This window comes from Amphiura filiformis, chromosome 13 (assembly GCF_039555335.1).
Source record: "Amphiura filiformis chromosome 13, Afil_fr2py, whole genome shotgun sequence".
Classification (NCBI taxonomy): Eukaryota; Metazoa; Echinodermata; class Ophiuroidea; order Amphilepidida; family Amphiuridae; genus Amphiura; species Amphiura filiformis.
The window spans coordinates 48,706,864-48,729,902 of NC_092640.1; the positions used below are offsets into that span (position 1 = coordinate 48,706,864).

At 37.1% G+C, this 23,039-nt stretch overlaps 1 protein-coding gene across 1 annotated transcript; it reads left to right on the forward strand.

Annotated features, from left to right (window-relative positions):
• Positions 1 to 565: 565 nt before the first annotated feature.
• Positions 566 to 22,779, forward strand: LOC140167312 (uncharacterized). Its single transcript, XM_072190639.1, has 7 exons — positions 566 to 648; positions 4,965 to 5,315; positions 10,375 to 10,563; positions 13,986 to 14,072; positions 15,853 to 16,041; positions 20,846 to 20,936; positions 22,121 to 22,779. Exons 1-7 carry the CDS (start codon positions 597 to 599, stop codon positions 22,320 to 22,322), a joined length of 1,161 nt encoding a protein of 386 aa, XP_072046740.1. The 5' UTR covers positions 566 to 596; the 3' UTR covers positions 22,323 to 22,779.
• The last annotated feature ends 260 nt before the right edge of the window (positions 22,780 to 23,039 follow it).

The following is a 23,039-nucleotide window of genomic DNA, read 5'->3' on the forward strand; positions in this document are numbered from 1 at the left end:
AAAAATTAAACAATGTCAACGAATGAGGTCTTAAATTCGAGCTAAAAGATGCAGCTATTGGCTGTTGGTTCCTATTATTACATATCTGCCTTTGTTTAGGATATACAGGGGGTGAATGTCACTGGTACCTTAATTTTTTTGCTTACTGTAGTGCGTTTTAATGGAAAACTCCTATTTGGCGGACATTTTGGACTCCATTTTCAATTGCACTTGATCTGAATTTCTTATCCAAATTTTTTGGAAGGTCTTGGCATATATAACATAAAAATGTAAAATAAATTTCTAGAAGAGCGATGTACACGAGCTCCCTTCTAGAACCTATAGATATGGTGGATTTTTGTGGGCACTTATATATAGCACTATTGTGAAGTTCCAAAGTAAGAGTAGCTTTACTTATTGCTCGGTGCTTCCGCAACTAGAACTAAAACTTATGGTTTAACTTGATTTAACTTCTAACATCATTAGATTACAATGGGGCTCGGTTTCCATCAAATAGGCCAACTCAGCCAGCGAATGCTGCAATACCTGTATGGCTAAATAATTTGTCGTGTAGAGGCAACGAAAAACGACTAACTGAGTGTGATGGGAATGTATGGATGCCACCCGGAAGTATTTGCCAATCAGCTAGTGTTACATGCAACCCGTATTGTGAGTATCGTAAACAAATCGTCGGCTCCATTACATGGTGGTGACGTATCTTAAGGGAAACTGTAAAGAACATTTCGGAGAAAAACGAGTTTGAAAAAATAATAGGATTGTGTTGTTGTGTTTTGCCCACATTTTTAGTTTTAATTTAAAAATGTATGAAGTGTTCAAAACAACCTTTACTTTGACTAGTTATAGTTGAAATATTAGCTTTTAAATGGCTATAACAATGATGCGTCAGTATGTGAAGGGCAATCTAAAGGACAATTGTTGTCATCTCTACAGTTTCAGGTGTGGGGGTTGACATAAGTCTTTGGATCGCATATTCTTAATACAGATCTTTGGCATACAGCCGTAACTCGCATGTCTCTGCACCGTCGAAGCTACCCATGGTCACATCAAAGTTTGTATTACCGCGTTTGGTCCTTGAGGTGCCTTTATTGTACAGAGACGATTTCTTTGCGTGGTGGATGATATGCTTTTCATCATCTTTCATGTGACCATGGGTAGCTTCGACGGTGCAGAGACATGCGAGTTAGGTGGACTTAAACTCTTATCACAACTGCATGTTCTTGGCATCAAAATATCCCCTATACAGAGACGACGGCCTAGCCATTTGTCATAACAAAACGGCTCGACATATCGAACTCATCAAGAAAAAGATATGTAAAATCTTTGCAAATAATCTACGCATCACAATTGAAGCCAACAAGAAATATATCAACTTCCTCGGCATCACAATGAACCTGTCCACCGGATCATACTCACCATTCATGAAACCGAACAATAACCCAATTCATGTCAACAAAGAGAGCAACCACCCCCCATCCATTATCAGGAATATACCGGAGAGTATAAACAAAAGACTTTCAAAAATATCTTCCTCTGAAACCACTTTCAAGAATGCCACGCCTGTATACCTAGAAGCACTCAACAAAAGTGGATATGATCATGAACTCAAATTCAATTAAAAAAAAGGGAATAATGGAAACAACTTTCGTACACGTGCTCGTCGCATCACCTGGTTTAACCCCCCATATAGTGAAAACGTGTACACAAACATCGGAACAAGATTTTTCAACCTTCATCATCATCATCATCGTCACCATCATCATCATCGTCATCACCACACAAAAATAATGTCAGTGATTATTTTTGGCCAAAACAAAAAGATTTTTTAAGGAAAGAACTTTGGGAGGGGAGGAAAATGATTCTTTTATTCACAGGTTTGTAGATTTTTCAAATCAACGAAATGTATGTCAAGTTATGCAAAGAAATGTCTTGTAATTTTAGGAGGGGGGGGGGTATTTTTTGTGAACCCTTTATTTTCAGAATGACCCATCATCCGGGGCGTATTTTCTGGGCGCATTGAATTATGTGAAGGGCGAGTGGAATTACGTCACGATTCTAGTGTATTCCTGTTCGTTTGGATTCACCCGAAGCGTTGGGCAGTATTGCTACAGATACGTCCACCCAATCCACGTTTCTGATCTCATGACTGCAAAAAAGTACAATAATGATGTAATTAGCTGACACACGTCATAGCTAAGTATCAAAGACAACAAGGCAATCCCACACATCTCGCCACAGAAATTGTCGTCAAAAATGCTTCCGAATCAAGGAAGTTTACTTTTTTAGATTTAGTAATATTGTTATAATCTCAAGACCTTGCAGAGGCGGTTTTTTATTTGGAAGGTGAACGTTTTGCCCAACATATTATGCAATTAAAAGATCGACATTTTTTGTTTAGTAGGCATGACACGAGGTAAAGAAAAAAAAGTACCGTCGGGGCAAGTCCGCCCTGTATGTGAAGGGGCAAGTTCGCCCTGTGTTTTCCCCAGTGGACTATCGAGCGGATTCGCCCCATCGGCGTATTATGCAAAAAAGCTAACAGTACCTTTAAAAAGGATAAAACTACATAGAACCATTTTTTTAAAAGTTAAGTGGTATCAGTATTGCTCATACCACCGTTTATGCCCTAAACCCATAAAAGGTTTTGCCAATTTTGGACCCCTAAATTGATTAACTTACATTATACCCCTCCAATAAATGTAGCATATTATCTTTAGAAGAGAGAAGGTTCCCAATATACCCCTATATTTTGCATTAAATTTATCATTGTTATGCAATATTATAGCCTTTTCTTTTTATCAGGGCGAACTTACCGCCACCATAAGACGGCACGGGGCAAGTCCGCCCTTGCATCGTGATTTTTTTTTCAATTCTCATGCCGTTACTGAAAGCTAAATGCTCTTACAAATGTGGTAGTATTAAGCTACAGTATACAGCTTTAAAGTGTTAAAATATAGCTTCTAACATGAGAATTGTCCTCTTTAGGGCGGACAAGGTCTAGAAAAGGGGCACCATTAGCAGCCATTTTGCTGTAATACTTTGGTACACAATACATTAGTTAACCGGTTTACAATGGAATATGTGACACGATCAAGGGAAATGAGTCTGATGTCGATAATATTGATTTTGAGATATTGGCAAAGGAGGTGTCAAAATTCTTTTGTTTTATAATGTTTCCAGCGATTGATAAATTGACGTAACTTCGCAAAGAAAAGTTATATCAACATGGGGTTTTCAGTTTCTGACAGCTCTTCATGCCCATTTTCGACTAGGTTCGACATGTGACTCATTCCCCTTGATCATGTCACATATGACGATGATTTTTGAGGTGTTAGAGAGATTGCGATTTTCAAACGTATGACGTCGATCTACCCAAAACCACTCTCCTGTATCGAAGTGAGGTTACGTATTTAGCCAGTTTTGAAGAATTTGTACGTGCGATATCAACGTAGATACATCGTTGAGAATGCATAAATTTGGTTCATTTCACAATAATGTTAAAGACAATCAAGTATAATGAACATACGAAGGAAAGTCTAATTATTATTATGACCTTTTTTGTTTGTAACAAATCATTATAATAAAGCTACAGCGATGTGTTAAACATTTACTTCATTTATACGCGACGTTCATACGCAGAGATTGTACATTGAAATGGAGGGGAATGGTGGTTGATGAAGTGTGGGGTATTCGATAAACTAAAAATCCTGATTACAATTCTATGACAGTACGTAATAAATGGATACTTCTAAAAGAATTCTAGAAACACTTGGATTTTCGGCGCTGCGGATCAGCTGTTTTAGAAAGCAATAGGACGGCCATTGTTGCGCATGTTGCAACCGGGAATTTGTCTATTGCACATCATGTGTTATTCCAGAGAAGCTATGCCACTTACTATAGGCTATTAATACAAACAAATCCAATTTCACGCATTCCTACACCTCAGTGGTAGCCATGGCTGGGTCCCCGCTGAGTATATCTAACCTTTTTAAACTGCATTCAATCACCCGCGTTACACGTAGACAAAGGAAGGATGAAAGTTTACAACACAATACAATATAACATCGATTTTTAAGCAGATTTAATCCACCCAATTGGGCAGTCACAACACCAGACTTGGCTCGTTGGATTCGTCTTTTTCTGGGATGTGTTGAAGAAAAAATACGCGGTGAACAAATCGACCGTGGGTGGTTATGTAACGCATACATATAACGTATCTTCCCTACAATAATATTTTACCTATGATGATAATCCATATGCATGATGATGATAGGATGATGATGATGATGATGATGATGATGATGGTGGTGCTGGTGATGATGGTGCTGGTGGTGGTGGTGATCATCCACCCATCGCCCATCAATTTTATTAGGATACATTTCTTTGAGCCTCGTTAGCCAACTCCAAACCCCGACTGATTACATGCAAAATCAAAATCGCGCAATGATCACCAGATGACTGTGGGACATAGGACCACCACACGACCGTTGGTTAAGTACGTGGCCTCATGCGATGCATACAACTTAAAACCGTACGTATTAACGTACGTAAAAACGTACGGTCTACGTCGGCGTAAATCGCAATATCTCAGTTTATTTTCAATACACCATTATTATATTTATTTATTTTTTTCATTTCAATTTTAAACAGCAAAAACACGTCGATTATATCCGTTAAAAAGTGCTATTCGAGATACAATGTTTTTTCAAGTTTCATCTTGGGCCAGTTGTTAAAGGGGATGGTCCGATTGAAATCCTGTTTGCCGCTTTGTCACAAATTGCAAATGTGTCAGAAGTGAGTTAACCCGCTTCTTTTTCACACATGCAGTATTTTATCTTAATTAAAAATTTATGGGCTTTTGTTTTTAAAACGGATTGAAATACCGACATAAAAATCCGTCAATAGCATTGCTATAGATGTAATTTTCCTTTAAGAATTGATGCACACAATCTCCTTTCCAATTTCAGTGGCTCAACATTTGGGATGCTACAACGACAATATTGAGCGTGCACTACCCAACTACGTAAATTGTACGCAAGAACCAAGATGCAAATGTGATTTTACCAGAACTGGATGTTTAAGCGACACCGCAATGACTGTAGAGCTCTGTAAAGATATATGCTGCAATGGAGCAACGACATTCGCCTTTGCTGGGGTGGAAGCAGGAAACGGTTGCTACTGTGGTGTGGCAACAACAAATTATAAGAGATGGACTCCTGGTGAAGTAGCTCTACCTAATACAGATTGCTATGTGCAGTGTGTGGGGAATCCTACCGAGTCGTGTGGGGCAGATTATAAGATCAATGTTTATGGATGTAGTAAGTGAAACAAGCGTTTTGTATATCTATTGACATTAATTTACCATTTTTATTGTTACTAAATAGGCCTAAAACTGTGATTAATTCAATCTGGTCAAGCAGAAACTCGCGTTTTTTGTTAAATTGATACACCGACATTGCAATCCGTCCAGCTGAATACCAATGTTTGGTTGCAAAGTTAGTTAGTTGAGTATAAAACGTTTTCATAACTTTGAAATATTCATTATTTGAAAACTTCCTGCAAAATATTCTAACATAATGTTATTTTAAGTGTTGGCGAAATATTTGGCAAAATATGTTTGCAAAAATATTTTACCATAACATTTTGACAACGTTTTCTAAATGTTGTAGCATGCTTTCATATAAAACGTTTTTACCAAAACAAAGACCCAACATATGACCCGTTTAAAACGTTTAAAAACGTTTTGTGTTTGCTGGGAAGTTCATATAAATCAATGCTTAATATTTATGGAAACGTAAGTTGTTAATCAACTTTGGAAGACGGGTTAGTAAATCGGTATTCTCGCTCGCTTCTTACCACTGCGGCTTGGGTTCACTTCCACAAGGTGCCGCGTGTGAGTTTGGTTGCCGATATATGTTTGTGCTAGCAAGTTTTTCTCCGGGTGCTCCAGCTTTTCTCCTGCTTCTAAAATCGGGTCTCATCCCATATCCATGTCCCGTCACATTCGGTTGACACCCTTCGATTTAGTAGCTTTTGAACGCTATTGGCTTTTGCCTGTCTTCGGCCGAATGTTACAAAAAAAAAGTCAAATATAAGTTTTGGTCATTGTTATGGTATTGATAAGTATCAATTACCAATTATGACGTCACATAATAAAATGACATTAATTTTGCTTGATCATATTAAATTTTCTACAATCAATCTGTCTAAATGAACTAACAGAACTTAACTAAATTTATATATACATTTAGAGGGCGAATCAACTTGATATGCCGAGATTATTGATGCTATATTAATAAAATAAAGGTATTGTTTTCAACCGCCATGAGCTATCATCTCATATAACATGGGTGACGTCATTATTACACATTATTATAAAACAACGAGGCGAGACGTCGCCCGTATTATATGAGACAATAGATGCACGGCAGCGGCTAAAACAATACCTCTATTCTCATTCTTAAACATTATAATTCAAAAAAACAAAATCATAAGTATATCAAATTATAATCAACTTTAGGGGGTACTACACCCTTAGTTTTTTTTGCGTGGTTTTTGCATTTTTGTGAAGAAATGAAAATGCAAAATGACGGGGCAAATCTTCTCGTTCTATTGGTGGCATCAGTATCAATGTAGCTTACATGCTTTTAAAGGTAGAAGCCCGGAAGAGGTACATAGGCCTACATTCACAAAATCGAGTTTATTTAGAATTTCAGAATTGCTACCGTAAATCCAATCACACACACACACACACATGTTAAGCACTTATGGCAGACGCTAAAAGTATCAAAATTATTTTGTGGGGGAAATTAATTAATTATGCACAGCTTTGAAAACACATGCTTGGCATCGCTTTCAGGGTCTAAGGTACAAGAAACAAATTTGTTCGATCTTTGGATCGACCGTCGATGCTGCTTCGATGCTTGTTATTCATGAACTAACAGCTAATTAATCAGAATTAACGCTAAATTTATATTGGTCAATATCACTACAGGCCCAAATTACTGTTTTATCACCACTAACAATAGTAAATTAATTGATTTCATAAATAATAAGGATCGGCCAAGCATCGATGGTCGATCAAAAGATCGAAGTAATTTATTTCCATTGCCTAAAGAAAGTAAACCGTATTTTCCCCCTTTAAGTTACCAACGATGTGCAAAATTTGTGTTCGCGAGTCATTACATCTGTTTCAGGTTATATAAACTAGAATCTAAACGATAAGATAATGCTTGTTTTTTTAGTTCTACCTGATTTTTAGGGTCGTCGGTGAGTAAAATACGAATAACATGTATGGTGTGAAACGCTATGTGTTTGGGACAAAAATGTTAATTTGTCGCAAGTTATTCAACAATATCAACTAAAGTGGGAACGTTGACAGTGTACGTTGGAGCATAATTAATATTCCACGCTATATACTTACATCAGAAGGTGTGAAACCAGACAATGTCATTAAAATCTCCTGCCATTGCACACATTGCACAGTCCGACTGGCTAACCGCCGCCATCTTAATTTACGGCTAGCGTTGGGCGAAACTCGATACCGCCGTGTTGGTATCGGTACTATCGGATGGTCAATGCCATTTGGTAATCGACCATTCTCCGTTATACGATACTTTTGAAAGGATATAGAAAAAATAAAATGTAGGGGCCTATCATTTTATGGAACGTATTGAAAACAAAAATATTCGAAAATTGAGAACAAATATAAACAAATATTCTAATCTTTCAATATCTATTAGCGACTTCAGGTAGCGAATAAGTTGTGTGGTAGTCCTAGAATTGTTTGTTACGATTCGTAATCTCACGAAGTGTAAGTTAATGTGGTAGGCCTACAGCCACACGTACATGCCCATCCGCCCCCCCCCACAAACATATCCTACTCGGGGCGGTCCTATAATATAGTAGGCCTGCGATCAGGGCCTTCGCTAGACCATTTTCTGAGGGCGGGGGGGGGGGGGTATCGAGAAATCAATTTTGCTGGTATCGGCCTGTAGCCTGATTTACCTTTTGCTGGCACCTGTGCAACATGATTGCTACCCCTGGCGCTGATACCCCTTACCCCTCCCCCACAACTGTAACCTAGGTTTTTCCAAGCTGTCCCCCGAATTCCTTTACCGCGAAACTAAGTGAACCAAATTTTGATAAATTGCGCGTGTAGCGCGCGAACATTTGCTAAAATTCAAAGGGGATGTACCGGAGTCACCGGGCCAGGGGTCAACATTTCCAAATTGTCCCACTGATCTGCTACTAAAAGAACATTACTGGGAAATATGCGCGCGAAGCGCGTGAAAATAAATGCAATTTCAATGCTAAAATAAACACAATGAGGACAATTGTCATGTCCTAAAATCGTGCTAAAGGAAGATGCATAGGCCTTTACAACTGTTGATTCATTTAGTCCCAGTGTTTCCTGCTCGAGAGCTTTATGCTTATTCCAAGTGTTAGAAGAGCTGCCCTACTAGTAGCACTCATATTTATGATTTACATAATAGAAAGGATGGAATTATAACTGTCATTTTTAAGACTTTGTGATCGTGTTCAAGTTTGAGATTAAAAAAAGAAGGAATTTCCAATGGGGCGTCTCGCAGATCTACTCACAGAATTGGTTTGCCATAACTTGTAAATGCGCGCGAAGCTCGCGGCAATTTTGGCATTTTAATACTAAATGTTCCAAAATGGGCCTAATTTTGGGTCTAAAACAAACCAAAAGGGAGATGCAAATCGTTAATTTTGTCTCAACATTTCTGTCGACTGAGCCCCCTCACCTCCTCCTCCTCCTCCTCTCTCTCTCCCTCCCTCTCTCCTTAGGCCCTCTTTCTTCCCCTTCTCTCTCCCTTTCCTTCTTCTTTTCCTTTGTTACGGGATCGCCAGGGGGTGTCGCAACCTACACCCCCCTCATGGGGACGGCCCTGCCTGCGATTATTACGTACTGAAATTATATGTTAAGTTCTTATGTTCTGTACCTTATATTAGTAAGGTTTTGAACATTAAAAAAATCTTGAATCTTTAGGCATTGCTTGAAGGCGGGTCCTCCATACCGATTTATGCATGCTTTTTAGTAATTGTGGCGGGAGTCTCGAGTTTTGCAAATTGAGTTCGGGCACTTTTTTCTGTTTAAAGCAATTGATTTAAATAGTGTAAAAATGATGCACCAAATGGCTTCAATTGGACATTTATTTTGCAAATTTTTCAAACTTCTCAGAAGGAACATCCCCCTCAGACACCCCCTTGCGTATCCTAAACATATGACCGTTTTCGCTCTTCTTTCGACATTTGCAAATTTAGGCCATATGTCAACACAATTTATATACCTGCAAGGAAAACTTGTCCACGGATGGTTTCATGGACCATCATTTCACAAATTTGCGGCTTTTTCAAACTAAAATTTTAACACACTAATAGTTCCAAAATGGGCCACCAAATCACTTCAATTTGGTCTTTGTTTTGCAAAATTTTCCCAACTTCTCAGGGGGTACATGATCCCATGATGATCCCCTCTCTGCATAACAAGTGGCCATTTTCGCTTCTGCTTTCGCAGATTTATGTTTAAAACAATTTATAGGCCTACAATAATAGGGAAACCTTGTCCACGAAAGGCTGGACCGCATTTTTTTTCAAACTAAAATTTTACACACTAATAGTGCCAAATAGTCAACCAACTCGCTTCAATAAGGGTTTTATTTTGCACAAGTTTCTTACTTCTAAGGGGGCATCCTCCCTCAGGCGCACCCTTCCGCGTTTTTTTAGTTTTTTTATTTATTTTATTTATAAAATTGCCCCCCCCCCCCGTCTGACTGCTCTAGATCGACAATCGATACCAAAAGCTGGAATCGTCCATCCCTACAGAGGTTGGCATACATAAGTGTATTATAGGACTGGGAGCGAGTCTAATACTGTATGTGCCTATCGACGAGTGTAAGGAACGGCACAAACCGGTTGTGAAGAAGACTACGTGGATCGCAAAAAAAATAAGCGTCCTTATCAACCAGTCAACTTTAAAACAAATAGGTGAAAAGGGACACTTTCGCGATGTTTTTTCATTATTTTTTTTATTTCACATGATCCATGCTTATATCGCCTAGCTATAAATGAAATTTTTTTTTTAGACCAATCAAACCAATACATGGGTGTAGCTCCCCTTAAATAATTTGACAAAGAATTACATATGGCTTAGAATCGTTCAGATGCTATGCGCTCCTATTGGTTCAAATAGCGAGTACGCGTATTACGTCGACGCACAGGAGCTGAACCGTGTTTAAGTATTTAAAAATTGATGATGAAGTTTATAACATGATCGATAAATCACTGTATGTTAACAGCATGCGACATGAGTCATACCTCTACATTAGCATTGCTCATTTCATGATGTTTCAGATGTAGGCTGTGAGATACCAGGAAGTCTGTCAACCAATCTGGTGGCAACACCGCAACTAGTAGTCAAATTGTATGACATAGGAGATACTATTAATTTCAGATGTCTTGGAGTAACGAATCTTCTGGGGGACGCACAGATTACATGCCAAACTGATGGGGGATGGAGTGGCGCTGTACGTAGATGTCAAGGTAGATAATCACATCCAGCACTGTGTACTTTCATTCTGGACAAAATTAGGTCCACTTTTCTACAAAACTTCAAAGAAAATACAGAGTGTGTTGCAAATATTTTGAATTCAGGAATCATTGTCCATTTAAAAAAAAAAATGAAAGCAAAAAATGCATTATAAATGTGTTTTGCAATATAATATTTGTCATTAGTATGTGTGTGTGTGTGGGGGGTGTTTGTACATGTATATGTGGCCATGGGTGTTAATCCTGTGCAGCATGCTGGTTTTTTTTAATAGTACAAGGATATTAGCTTATGCATATCAATGGATTAGTTCAGACTCTATTGAAATATTAATAGTAGAGTAGTGAAACTGATTCCCGTTTTATTTAGTAGGAATCATCAGTCACAGGTTCCAGAACACCTACTCTGACTGTGGCCGACAATTTTATGATTTAAACAACGAAGAGAAAAAGAAAAAAATATAATAGGAAAAAGGAGCCCAAACTTGAAAAAGTTTTTGTGGGTTGACTTTTCATTGCAAAAGTGCAGCCATTTTAAGTTATCACAGTTTAATTGCCGCGCACCATTACGTTCCAAGTAAAGCCGTGAAATTGTGCGTATTTAGCAGATAAACTCAGTATGCAATTATAATGTAGAATTTCGCTTATTGTCTATGTTATCAATGATATGGCTATTTTACACCTTATTTCACAGCCCCAGGGTACGGGTCTGGGGGCAGGGACTTATGCCGGGGCTAAATTTAAAAACTGTTAAACTCCCCGGCTAATTCTTGGCCAAGTCCCCGACCGATGGTGCAATATTTGTATGTAGAACTCCGGCTAATAGTCCCAACCGCAGCTAACCAGGCAATTCAGTGCTGTAAACCCCTGGCTTTTACCTTGGCTAAAGTCCTCATCCTCCCAGCTCTTTGGACTTGGTCAAGTCCTGGAAAAGGTCCGGCACATGGCCGGCCCTACAGGTACCAGATTGCCCGTCTGTTCTAAACTGTCCGGCTATTCCCGGGTACCCAGGCAGGGGCTGGTGTGGGTCAGGGTTTCAATTGATAAGTGCATTATCAACAGCCTTCATTTCACGTGCATGAAATATATAAGCTTAACTACTGAACATACAGGCCTATACATCCCCTAAAATCATAATTACCCACATCACTAGTATCACAGACATTCAAATTGAAATTCCATCATGAAATCTAACCGGCTTTCATAGTTCCCTGATTTTCAAGTTCAAACGCCAGCTCTTCCACGGTGCTGAATTCGACAATCATGCATGAGCAAACATAAGGGCGCAGATAACCACATTAGCTCTTCACCATTGGAAAGGCTGCCAGTCTATCCCTATAGAAAATGCTGCTTTAAATCATTAAAACATTCACGATCTCTCCCATCTGTGGTACACATGGAGAATTTGATATTACTAATCATGACCAATCCAAATTTAGTCACAATTAAGCACATTTCTGCTCGTTTTAATGCTTACTTTAGGTGTAAACGAGTTTTTCTGAGAATGAAATTTACTTGATTTGGTGTAATACGCCCGTAAGATTTGTTCCAAGTCTACCATGTTATAATATTGCTAATAATAATAATAATAAAAAACTTTTAGACTGCAACAAGTCTGCCCTAACACATTGTATCTGTATGGATAATGCTTTGAAATTCAAAATCATATTTGCCACACAGTGTGAATTTTCTCTCAAATAATGGATTTAATTTTGTCCAGAAAGAAAGTACACAGTGTTATCTACTATAAATGTTGATACAAATCTTTAGTTAGAGCAAATATGTTTTTGCACTCGTATTCGTAAATAAAACCTTGCGAACAGGGCACTGTTTACGTACTGATATATGTTTCTTGGAACCGGCACCAGGTGGCTACTGATATGAATAACATTACTAGGCTGCTAATGTCATTTGACCCTCAGTAGTAGGCTTATGCTCTGTATAATTAATAGGGCCTATAATATTGACCCTGTTGCTTTTGAGTTAAAGCTCAATTCCACTGATGCTTCAATGGAGGGTGCACATGTAGATCTTGTCCAGTTTTATAACAAAACCTGCAGCCAGTACTTGAGACCCATCCAGGGAGACCCATGCCCCTGCCAAAGAAAAAACGTGTACCGTGGGCATCAAACCTGAATGATTTAATCAAACTGTTCAGGATGCGCAACGTTTACGTAGCCGGTCTGAACGGTGGCGTTGGCGTATACCAAAGACTAAAGTGGACCGTCGAGCCTATATTGATTCCCAGAGGAGATCTGCGGAAACCATTGGGAAAGAGAAAGCACCCTTTTTGTATAAAATTCTACTCAATTGTAACACTATGAACATGTATAAGACTATAAATGCTCTTTTGAAAAAGAACTCACGTGACATTTCGGATAGTAGTTCTCCAGCTACATTAGGAATCTTAAGATGGTGATTCAGTGTAAGTGATATGAGCAATCTCGTTTTGAAGGTATATATTTTTAACTGGAAATACACGTTTTTGGTTTCATGAAAAAAAAACCCCGCTGAAACTGGCCAAATTAGACAATTTACATCTAGAAACATTGGGACATGTTCAGAATTAGCCTTTTTAAAGAAAGAGTGCTCAGCATATTTGTCACTTGGACCGAATTGGGAATAATTTACCCAACCTTCATTCATAAAACCAGCCTTAAATACTTCTGCATAGGCATATAAATGGTTGATATTTATCTAATTGTTTTAACTATTTGAGTCCCATGTCTCGTACATCATGTTGCCATGAAAGGTGGGTCCCTATGGGTAAACAACCTAATTATCTCATTAAAGATTTGATGGATTGTGATATATTTCCATGAAAAGAAGTGTGTCCAAAAGTTAGACATTAAAAACATTTACGCAGGGTCGTAGCAAGGTGGTGGACAGGACGAAGTCAAGGGATCCCGGACAAAAATGAGAATAAAAGGATCAGGGATAGGGCCGATAAAGGAGATGATAAATACATACGAAATGCTTGATAAATGGGCCCGTGCTAGTCCTTGTTAATGGGCACCCAAGGCTACGCCTATGAATTAACGAGTTAAAAACATAAATAAATCGCGTGAAAACATCTGATAAAAACTCAAAGTATTAGTGCAAAAATATATATGATCAAACAACTAATGGTGCAAGTAACATAGTTAGCATATAAAAACACACACACAAAAAACACTATGCAAATCTGCACTTTTACTCACAGTCGATCTCATATGTAACAGTTAAAGGAAGACCATTAATGTTGTTATTTGAGAACACAGATGGTCGCTTATCATCAAATCATAGTTATAGGCTGTGGCTACCAACCCTACTTTCCTGTTACCTACTCAACTGACCGAAATTATTGTTGTAATTAAATTTTAGCAAAGTAAGGTATTTATGATTGTTTCAAACTAACCTTAGGTTGTCGGATGTTTCAGATATTGTAGAGTCTTTTCCAACCCAGCCTCAGACGCCAACATACATAGACATAACTGCCACGCTAACGTCGCCTGGTAATGGCATTGGTAAGCATAGCAAATACTGCACTGTAGGCCTACCTGTTGGGACTTTTACACATTGTAACATATTGAAAGGTCTAAATGACTGGAGCAGTATATGTAGCGTACTTTTTTAGGATACTATTTTAAATACATATGCAAAGTGTATTATATGTCATAGTGTAAAATGTCATAGAACTTTGCACAGAGGGTCAAGTTCAAAATTATTAGCTATCTATTCAACACTCACACGATCGTGATTCCCTGGCAATAAGGATTCAGAAAAAGTATACTTTGACCTACCTACGCGTACGGTATGGAGTTATGAGCAAAATAATACCACAGGTCTAATTTTATCATCGCACTGGGCAAACATGAAATGTGCTATGATTGTGATGATAATTATCTCAAATTATTTGTCTTGCTGTAAGAAATCAGAAAAAGGGATAGTTTTAGCTATCTAGAGTGTTTTCTTAGCCAAGTAACACAACAACTGTCCATGTCAATAGACTCAATAAAACTAAATGCGATACTTTCTAAATTTGATATGTTACCGAGGTAACAAAACATCCTACGCGTCTTCGAAAGACAAATAGTGTGAGAAGATTTTCATCAAAATCGGTACATGTTTTTTTTTTAATTTTTGCTCCCTGTGGAACCAACTCTCTTAAATGGAAAGATTGGGGTGAGGAAAAAGTCCAAATTAAGATTGAGAAATCAGTCTTAAAGATCTTTGGTTTTAAGAGAGAACATATGACATATATCCATAATCATACGTCGTAGATAGGTCTAACTGTACTTTTATCCGAATCCTTATAACTAGAGGAACATAATTGCTTGTGGTTTTAACCAACTCCGAGCAACTGACCTTGACTCTGTGTAAAAGTTCAGCGACATTTTCCCACCAAATAAGGGTGCTGTTGAAATGCCTCCATAGCCTATAACGATCAGTACTATAATAGTACAGTAACTATAGTAACTAGAATTGTGGCGTAGCCAAGGAAGGGTTGGGGTAGGGGTTTTGTGTTGCCTGTTTATATATATATATATATATATATAAAGTCTGCACAAAAAGTAACTCAGCTGTTAAAAATATTCAGAACTAATAATTGTTTTCACAATATTTCAACATAGAGAGAAGCATGATTTATTTACTCGCATTTTGATACCCCATTCGGCAAATGTCGTTCAATATTAACAACACAGTAGTGCTTTTACAGAAAAATACCCGAATTTAAAAGTTGCAGTTTACAGGATCTATGGTTATAATGCCAGCACTGTATTAACACGTAAAGCCCGCCATTATCTTCGCGCTTTACTTCAAATCAATACAAATAACTGCAACTTTTAAATTGGGGTATTTTTCTTTCAAAACACTGATGTATTGTCAATATTGAACGAAATTGGACAAATCGGGTATCAAAATGCGAGTAAATAAATCATCCTTCTTTTTTTGTTGAAATATTGTGTAAACAATTATTAGTTCTAAATCTATAGGCGTATTTATAACAGCTGAGTTACTTTTTGTGCACACTTTATATATAAAACAGCGCTGCATTATCCCTTTTATTTATTTCATTATAGTAATAATATTTTAAACTGAATAAATACAATTATAAAATTCAACTTCAATATTTCCACAGAAGAGTCATACACAAATGCTCACCCTCTTATAAACAAATGCTTTAACATGTTTTATAAATCCGGGACATAACCCGTACTCTTTCTCAATCTTTACAATCACAATTTATACATAACATACAGTACACGGAAGTTATTGTTGTGAATTAATGTTGTTTTATTTTAGAGGGATGTCTTCCAATAATAAGTATCCATTCTGACGAGGGCTTTATTTCTCCGGTGCGCAAAATATATGCATATGGAGATGTCATCACTGTGTACTGCAAAAGAGAATTGGACCTTATTGGAGATGAACAACTGATTTGTTTAAATACTGGATCCTGGCTTGGAGAGATTCCAAGATGTTCCACACAAGGTGAACAAGCAAGCGTACATTAAATAATAAACATCCATTCACCCCAGTTGCACTAAATTTCAAAAAAATGTCAAACCCGGGAGTAGAGTATGCTATCAAATTTCATAGGGTATGACGTCATATAAGTCGTGTTGGTCCTCCCCTGTTGTTTGGTAAGACGTGCCGGCAAAAATGCTTGGTAGACCGCAGAGGAATAATTTGGAATTCTGTTGTTGCATCATCCGCCATCAATTTGTTCCGATTAAGGAGTATCGAAATATGCATACACAATAAATTGAAAAAAAGGTATATGTACACTGCAAAAAGCGCGTGTCTAAACATGTTTGATTCCTAAACACCAATGTCAAATTCTAAGATATCATTATATTAAATTCCTAAACACAGGCCATCAAATTCCTAAACATGTGTAGCATATTTACAAACATGTTTAAAAAAGTGGTGCAAGATAGTGTTTAGAAAAGTGTCTAATTCCTAAACACGCTTTTTGCAGTGTAATATTAAAGTTCCGTAAAGGTCGGCCAGTGCAGTGCGTCTTTATCATGTATCATCAGAATGTGTGGTACAGCTAAGATGAACACAAAAATATTAACAGGGTATCAAACACTAATACTACAGGTTGTATCAAAATTACTGTTCTTCGTCCGTTTTTTAAATGTGTGCCTCTTCCAAACTGGATCAGCTTCTGAGCCAAGGTTTGTCCTCAATGAACTGTCATAGACAGGCCAGTGAATCCTCCGGCTGGAAGCGGTCATTAAATATTTCGCGGTCAGAGGGCGTCTCATGACTTCAGTGATCCGAGGGTTTACGATGATTGTGAACTAGACTGGAATTTTGTCATATCATGAGGGCTCTGATTAAGAGCTACCTCCAAACACACAATTGTATGAAATTGCCCAATTTTAAACTATTAGGTATATGGTCTAGTTATTTCCAATGGATCGAAAAGTACCTTTGGACTTGAGATGCAAAAACGGTAAATTATGGGGTTTTTTTTATACTGGCTGTAAATAAATTGTATATATTTGTAACATTATTTTAGTACGTTTAAAGAGTTAATTACGATTGTTTTGATAATAGCAGAAAACATACCTTTGGGTACATTCACAACTGTCTCGAGAATGTAACTTGTCGATTAACGTTATGACCGGCGCCAAAATGAGACCATTGCCCATCACTTTACAAATATTACGACAGGTCTAATCTTTTTTCTGATAGCAATGGTTGCAAAAATGTATTGTTTGTACTATCTACGTCTTCTACTAATATAGACAAGAATTTTGCAATCATTAACATTTCTAGGAAATGATTGAGGGCAACCCGGTTTCTCCCAAACTGATCAGGAAGTAAGTCATAATATTTCTGCACTGCAAATGCAGGGAGATGTCCATATTGTCTTTCTACACTTATTGTGTTTTACGTATACCTGTTGCACACAACCAGTTTATGGAGTGAACATAATTGTAGGGTTGTTCTCCTCTGCTGTTGATTATTCCTATCCCATATATCTACCCAATAAGGTTGCCCGTGCATAGTAGTATCTCCCTAGTTTGACATTGAAGTCTCCCACCATTATGAGGTTTTCTTGATCTTCTTGATTTTGATAGGATACTAGCCAACACTCCTGATGGAGTCAAGGGGGTAGGTTGTAAAGCGGTTCTTAGTCTCTGTTTAATTTCTTGGTTTCTTGTAGATGTTGGGTTGCGACAGGTTTAAGTAGAGTGGAATCTGATATGTTGACCAAATGATTTGGAAGATCGTTCCAATCGCTAACTGTTGTGGCTAGGAAGGCAAATTTGTAAATGTCTCTGTTGGCGTGAATTTGTTGATAAGATAAGCACAGTTGTTGTGGGCCGTGATTGATGTTTGGGAGGCTGAAGCAAATTTCATTTTAATTTCATTTCTGGATTTCTTTGTTCATATTGTTTTCATATTCATTCATATGAATCCCAACAACACGATGGAGCATTGCCCATCAGTGGTCTGGCAATGGTCTTGCATTGCAGTGGTTTGGTGTTCTTAACAAGATTATTATAGGTTCATTTTGATCAATCAATCAATCAATCAGATTTATTTTATTTCCATCAAAAATTACAACAAAATACAATAATTACAAAAAGTATAACACGATGGAGGAGGTACAACGATAAGCAAAGCCTGTAAATGCTGCACCCCCTGTATAATTAAATTACACAAATTAAAACAACAACAACAAAACGAGGATCTGTAGCCAAACATTTTTAAACACAAATATAATCAATCAATCAATTTAGATATAATGTTGTACTATAATCACGAGTATTTAACATTAACATTAACATATAGTAAATTACAAACACTGATATAAAGCATAAAAGCAATGATAAACAACTTTGAGATGACATATTAAGTGGAGGCAATGATTTAACAGAATGATTAACAGAAATATTACACTATAATAATGAAGCAAAACATGCTTAGATCTACTTGTCATTCAGTAAGGCATGTAAATGTTGGTAGCCTGTCTAATCTCATAAGGTATTTGATTCCAAATGTTTGGACCATTGGAGATAACAGTACTTGTTTTGTGCAGTTGGTAATTATGCTTATTTCTAGTATTATAACTGTGAATATCCTTAAGACTCTTAAACATAGCATCAAAAAGATTTTGGTAACATACCTTGGGTATACGTATACATAAAAATAGACAACTTTTTCTTGTACATATCAAATATATCAAGAACATTGTATTTATCAAAAACATAACATAACATAACATAACATAACAACGGCGCTTGATATAGCGCAATACCCAAAATATGAACATTGCGCTTTACAAATATACAAAAATAACAACAGCAAAATACATTAGAAAACATATGTTTTAAGACCCTTTTTAAAAGATTCAACTGTGAGAGCAGTGCGAAGTGTAGCCGGTAACTGGTTCCAGAGGGTTGGACCAGACACACTAAATGAACCATCACCAATTTTTCTCTTACTCCTGGGGATGACAAGGCGAGTAATATCAAGCTCAGAGCGAAGGCCCTTCCTAGGTGGAATGTAGGTAGCGATGTAGTCAGTGAGATATATCGGTGATAGCCATTTAGCACTTTGAATACGTGAAGAAGAATTTTAAATCGAATTCGTTTATCAACCGGTAACCAGTGAAGCGAGTTTAACAAAGGAGATGTAGAATGACGGCGCGGAACTTGGTAAACTATGCGAGCTGCCCGATTTTGTAGGCGCTGTAGACGAGCAAGATCTTTTAGGTTGCATCCAAACAGGAGTGCATTGCCATAGTCAAGTTAAGATAAAATAAGTGCCCGCATAGCATTTGAGGAAGCATCCTGATCTATGAATTTGCTTATCTTAGCCAAGTTCCACAGTAAGAAATTAATTGATTTGCACATGGATGTGATTTGATTAGACATAGTCATAGCAGCGTCAAAAATGATACCCAGATTTTTAATGGTGGGAGATGGAACAATATCAGCGCAAACAATTTGTATTGTGATCTCAGACAATCTGGTGATGTTATATTTCGAAGCAGCAATAAAAAATTCTGTTTTAGAGTAATTCAGTTTTAGCATGTTGTTAAACAGCCAAACACGAAGCTCCTCGACACAAGATGTTATTTTGATAATTGCAAAATAACATCTTGTGTCGAGGAGCTTCGTGTTTGGCTGTTGAACAACATGCTAAAACTGAATGACTCTAAAGTGGTCTTGAATGGCTTAAATACGGACTATGAGACATTATTCTTAAAGCTCTTTTTTGTAGCTTAAATAATTTGTTAAGATATGCCTTGTTTGCATTTCCCCAAAGTAAAATACCGTCATGTTGTTTATATACTTTGTAAATGTTAGGTTGTTGGTAAATTCCAATTTTAGCACTGAGTGACCTATATTATAGATGAACTTTTTGGGTGGGGGTGCGTGTGTGAGTCTCATAAGGAAGCATGTGCTTGGGTTGAAATGCATTTGTCATTTAGATTCCCAGTTCATCATTTTGTTTAGGTCACTTTGAAGATCAGATGCATCGAAGTCATTTTGCACTTATCTGAATAACATACAGTCGTCCTCAAAGGTGGATGAATATTATTTGAGAGGTCATTAATGTAAGCAAGAAATAATAACGGCCCAAGTTACGCGCCCTGGGGCACACCAGAGGTAACTTTACTCCAGTCTGAGTGCTCCCCGTTAACCCCTACCTGTTGGTTATGGCACTTTCGGAAGTTCTAAAACATGAGTTTGAATTTGATGCCGTAGTTTACTAGTGTGAGCAATAATCTGTTCTGTGGGACAGTGTAGAATACCTTGCTAAAATCTATGATAATTATATCAACTGGTGAATGATTATCAAGGTTTTTAGCAAGGTAACTTACAGTCAGAATAAGTTGCCACTCACATGAGTGATCGCGCCTAAAATGTATTTGAAAAGAATGAAAAATCTAACAAAATGAGCCATAATATTGGAATGAATGATGTGCTCAAATGTCTTACAACGAATTGAGGTAAGGCACACAAGACGATAATGTGCAGCATCAGCTCTAACTCCCTAAATCTTTGTGTCTTGGGTACTAACTATTCTCTGTATGTGGCGCTGGTGGGTATTTACACGTATCACCCTCTGTTTATGAGGTAATAGACAGGATTATATATGCCTAAATTAATGTTGAACTTGACAGTGATAACTCTTAGTGGGAGTGCTTCGTAGCTCTAGAGACACTGGGAAGTGCTTGAGATACCTTGATCCGCACCCTATGTTTATCAAAAAAGAATGGTTGTGAATATACCATTATAATTTTTGACTTAATTGACATTCTTAGATAGTTCCACACCGATCACCACAGCCGTTGGAGTTGGAGTTGGAATCGTTGTGATCGTTGCTCTAGTAGCCAGTGTGATATATTGTAAAAGGTATGGAAAGCATTATATTGTTTCTGTGTTCAACATCTGAAGAGTTTGATTCCATGTGCTTTGTGCACAATTAATTTGAAGATATTAGTACGAGTAGCAGTAACCTTGCCAATCTAATAGCATTTGACCACTAGAATAGTTATAACATTTTTGGGTTATCTTCTAAAAAATGATTGCAAATCTCGTTAGCCTCCCACGAGCTTAGAAGAAAATAATAACTATAAAAGATAATTATTGTTTTTGTTCCAAAAGAAGCTAAATTAAATGGCAGTCATTTTTTAAATTTGCATTGGAGAATTGTCCTTCTTTCTTTCTTTCTTTCTTTCTTTCTTTCTTTCTTTCTTTCTTTCTTTCTTTCTTTCTTTCTTTCTTTTTCTTTCTTTCTTTCTTTCTTTCTTTCTTTCTTTCTTTCTTTCTTTCTCTCTCTCTCTCTCTTTCTTTCTTTCTTTCTTTCTTTCTTTCTTTCTTTCTTTCTTTCTTTCTTTCTTTCTTTCTTTCTTTCTTTCTTCCTTTCTTTCTTAATTCATTCATTCATTCATTCATTCATTCATTCATTCATTCATTCATTCATTCATTTATTTATTTATTTATTTATTTATTTATATTATTATTAGTGAAATTACCACATCGTAATACAAATTTGTTTCGTATGGATGGTTTCACCCATCCACACTCGTCAGTTGCAATGTGTAAAATGACAAAGAATATGTCTTGAGTTTTGATGCGCGCGCAAGAGGAATTAACGCAACCGCGTATCTTAAAGTTGCGCAACACAATACGCGTCTTAAGTGCGTATCCATGTCTGGGCCTACTTATTGCTAAACATGCTAAAAGAGCGACTTATTTATAGTTACACAGTAAATGTTTTTTTCTATGCCTGCAGCCACTTGCTAGTTCGTTTCTGTGGTTCAAGGTTGACATTTGTGGTTTAGTTATGATAAAGTATTTCTCAATAATGCATAGATTGCATTTTTGCTGCTGGTAGAGTACGATTTACTTTTTTATTTATTTATTTATTTATTTATTTATTTATTTATTTATTTATTTATTAATTAATTAATTAATTAATTAATTAATTAATTAATTAATTAATTAATTAATTAATTAATTAATTAATTTATTAATTTATTAATTTATTTATTTATTTATTTATTTATTTATTTATTTATTTATTTATATCTTAGGAAAAATAAAACAAAGCAAGGACATTCTGCCGACTCTACTCCCACGCCACCCACGGGACAATATGCAGGTAATACTGTAGTGGTGACAGAAACTCACGATGCAGGTACTGAAATACCTCTTGACAATATGGGATATGAAAGTCTAGGAGCTGATAGAGATACGCATAACTATCAGGGAATCTACGCAGATATTTCTAACTAAGTTGGTTATAACGGAACAACGATATGACGATACTGATGGGTTTTATAAGGATAATACAGTAGCGTAGCCAGCGGGGGACGTTGACTCGCACAGGATGTTGTTTTCGCTGCTTAAAGCCTAGTCTCCACAGCAGCCAGTTTGGTTCCGCTCCCTCCACACAAACAGTCTGCCAATGATCACGAACTGGTCCTTTTTGATTCGCTAACGGTTTTCTGCCGACGTCATCTAGCTTGACGTCAAACAAAGCTTTCAATTGGTCGATCGGCTAGACGGCTACTTTATTATTCATGAGCAAGTTTGACCCGCCATCTCGCCAGCTGAATGAGGTCAATCAAGTTCCCGTATGTACAGCTCTACGGCTACTTTCGTGTAGCCAATCAGAAACGGCGTTATAAGTGGCAATTGGCAGACTGTTTGTGTGGAGGGAGCGTAACCAAACTGGCTGCGGAGGAGACTACTTAAAGCCTTAATGTACGATTTCCTTACAATTTTAAATTTTTTATTCTATATTCAAAATGCTGAAATAATACTAGTAATAATTGTCGGGAAGGGTTCTGTCCATTTTGAGCTGAAATAACACAGTAAAGTGAAAGAAACCCTACTGGTTATTTTGGCCGTTTAACATGCAGTTCTATAGGAGGACATAAAGTCATAATTTCTTGAATTATGACTTTATGTCGAACTTCGCTCTGTTGACCTACAAACACAACAAATTTG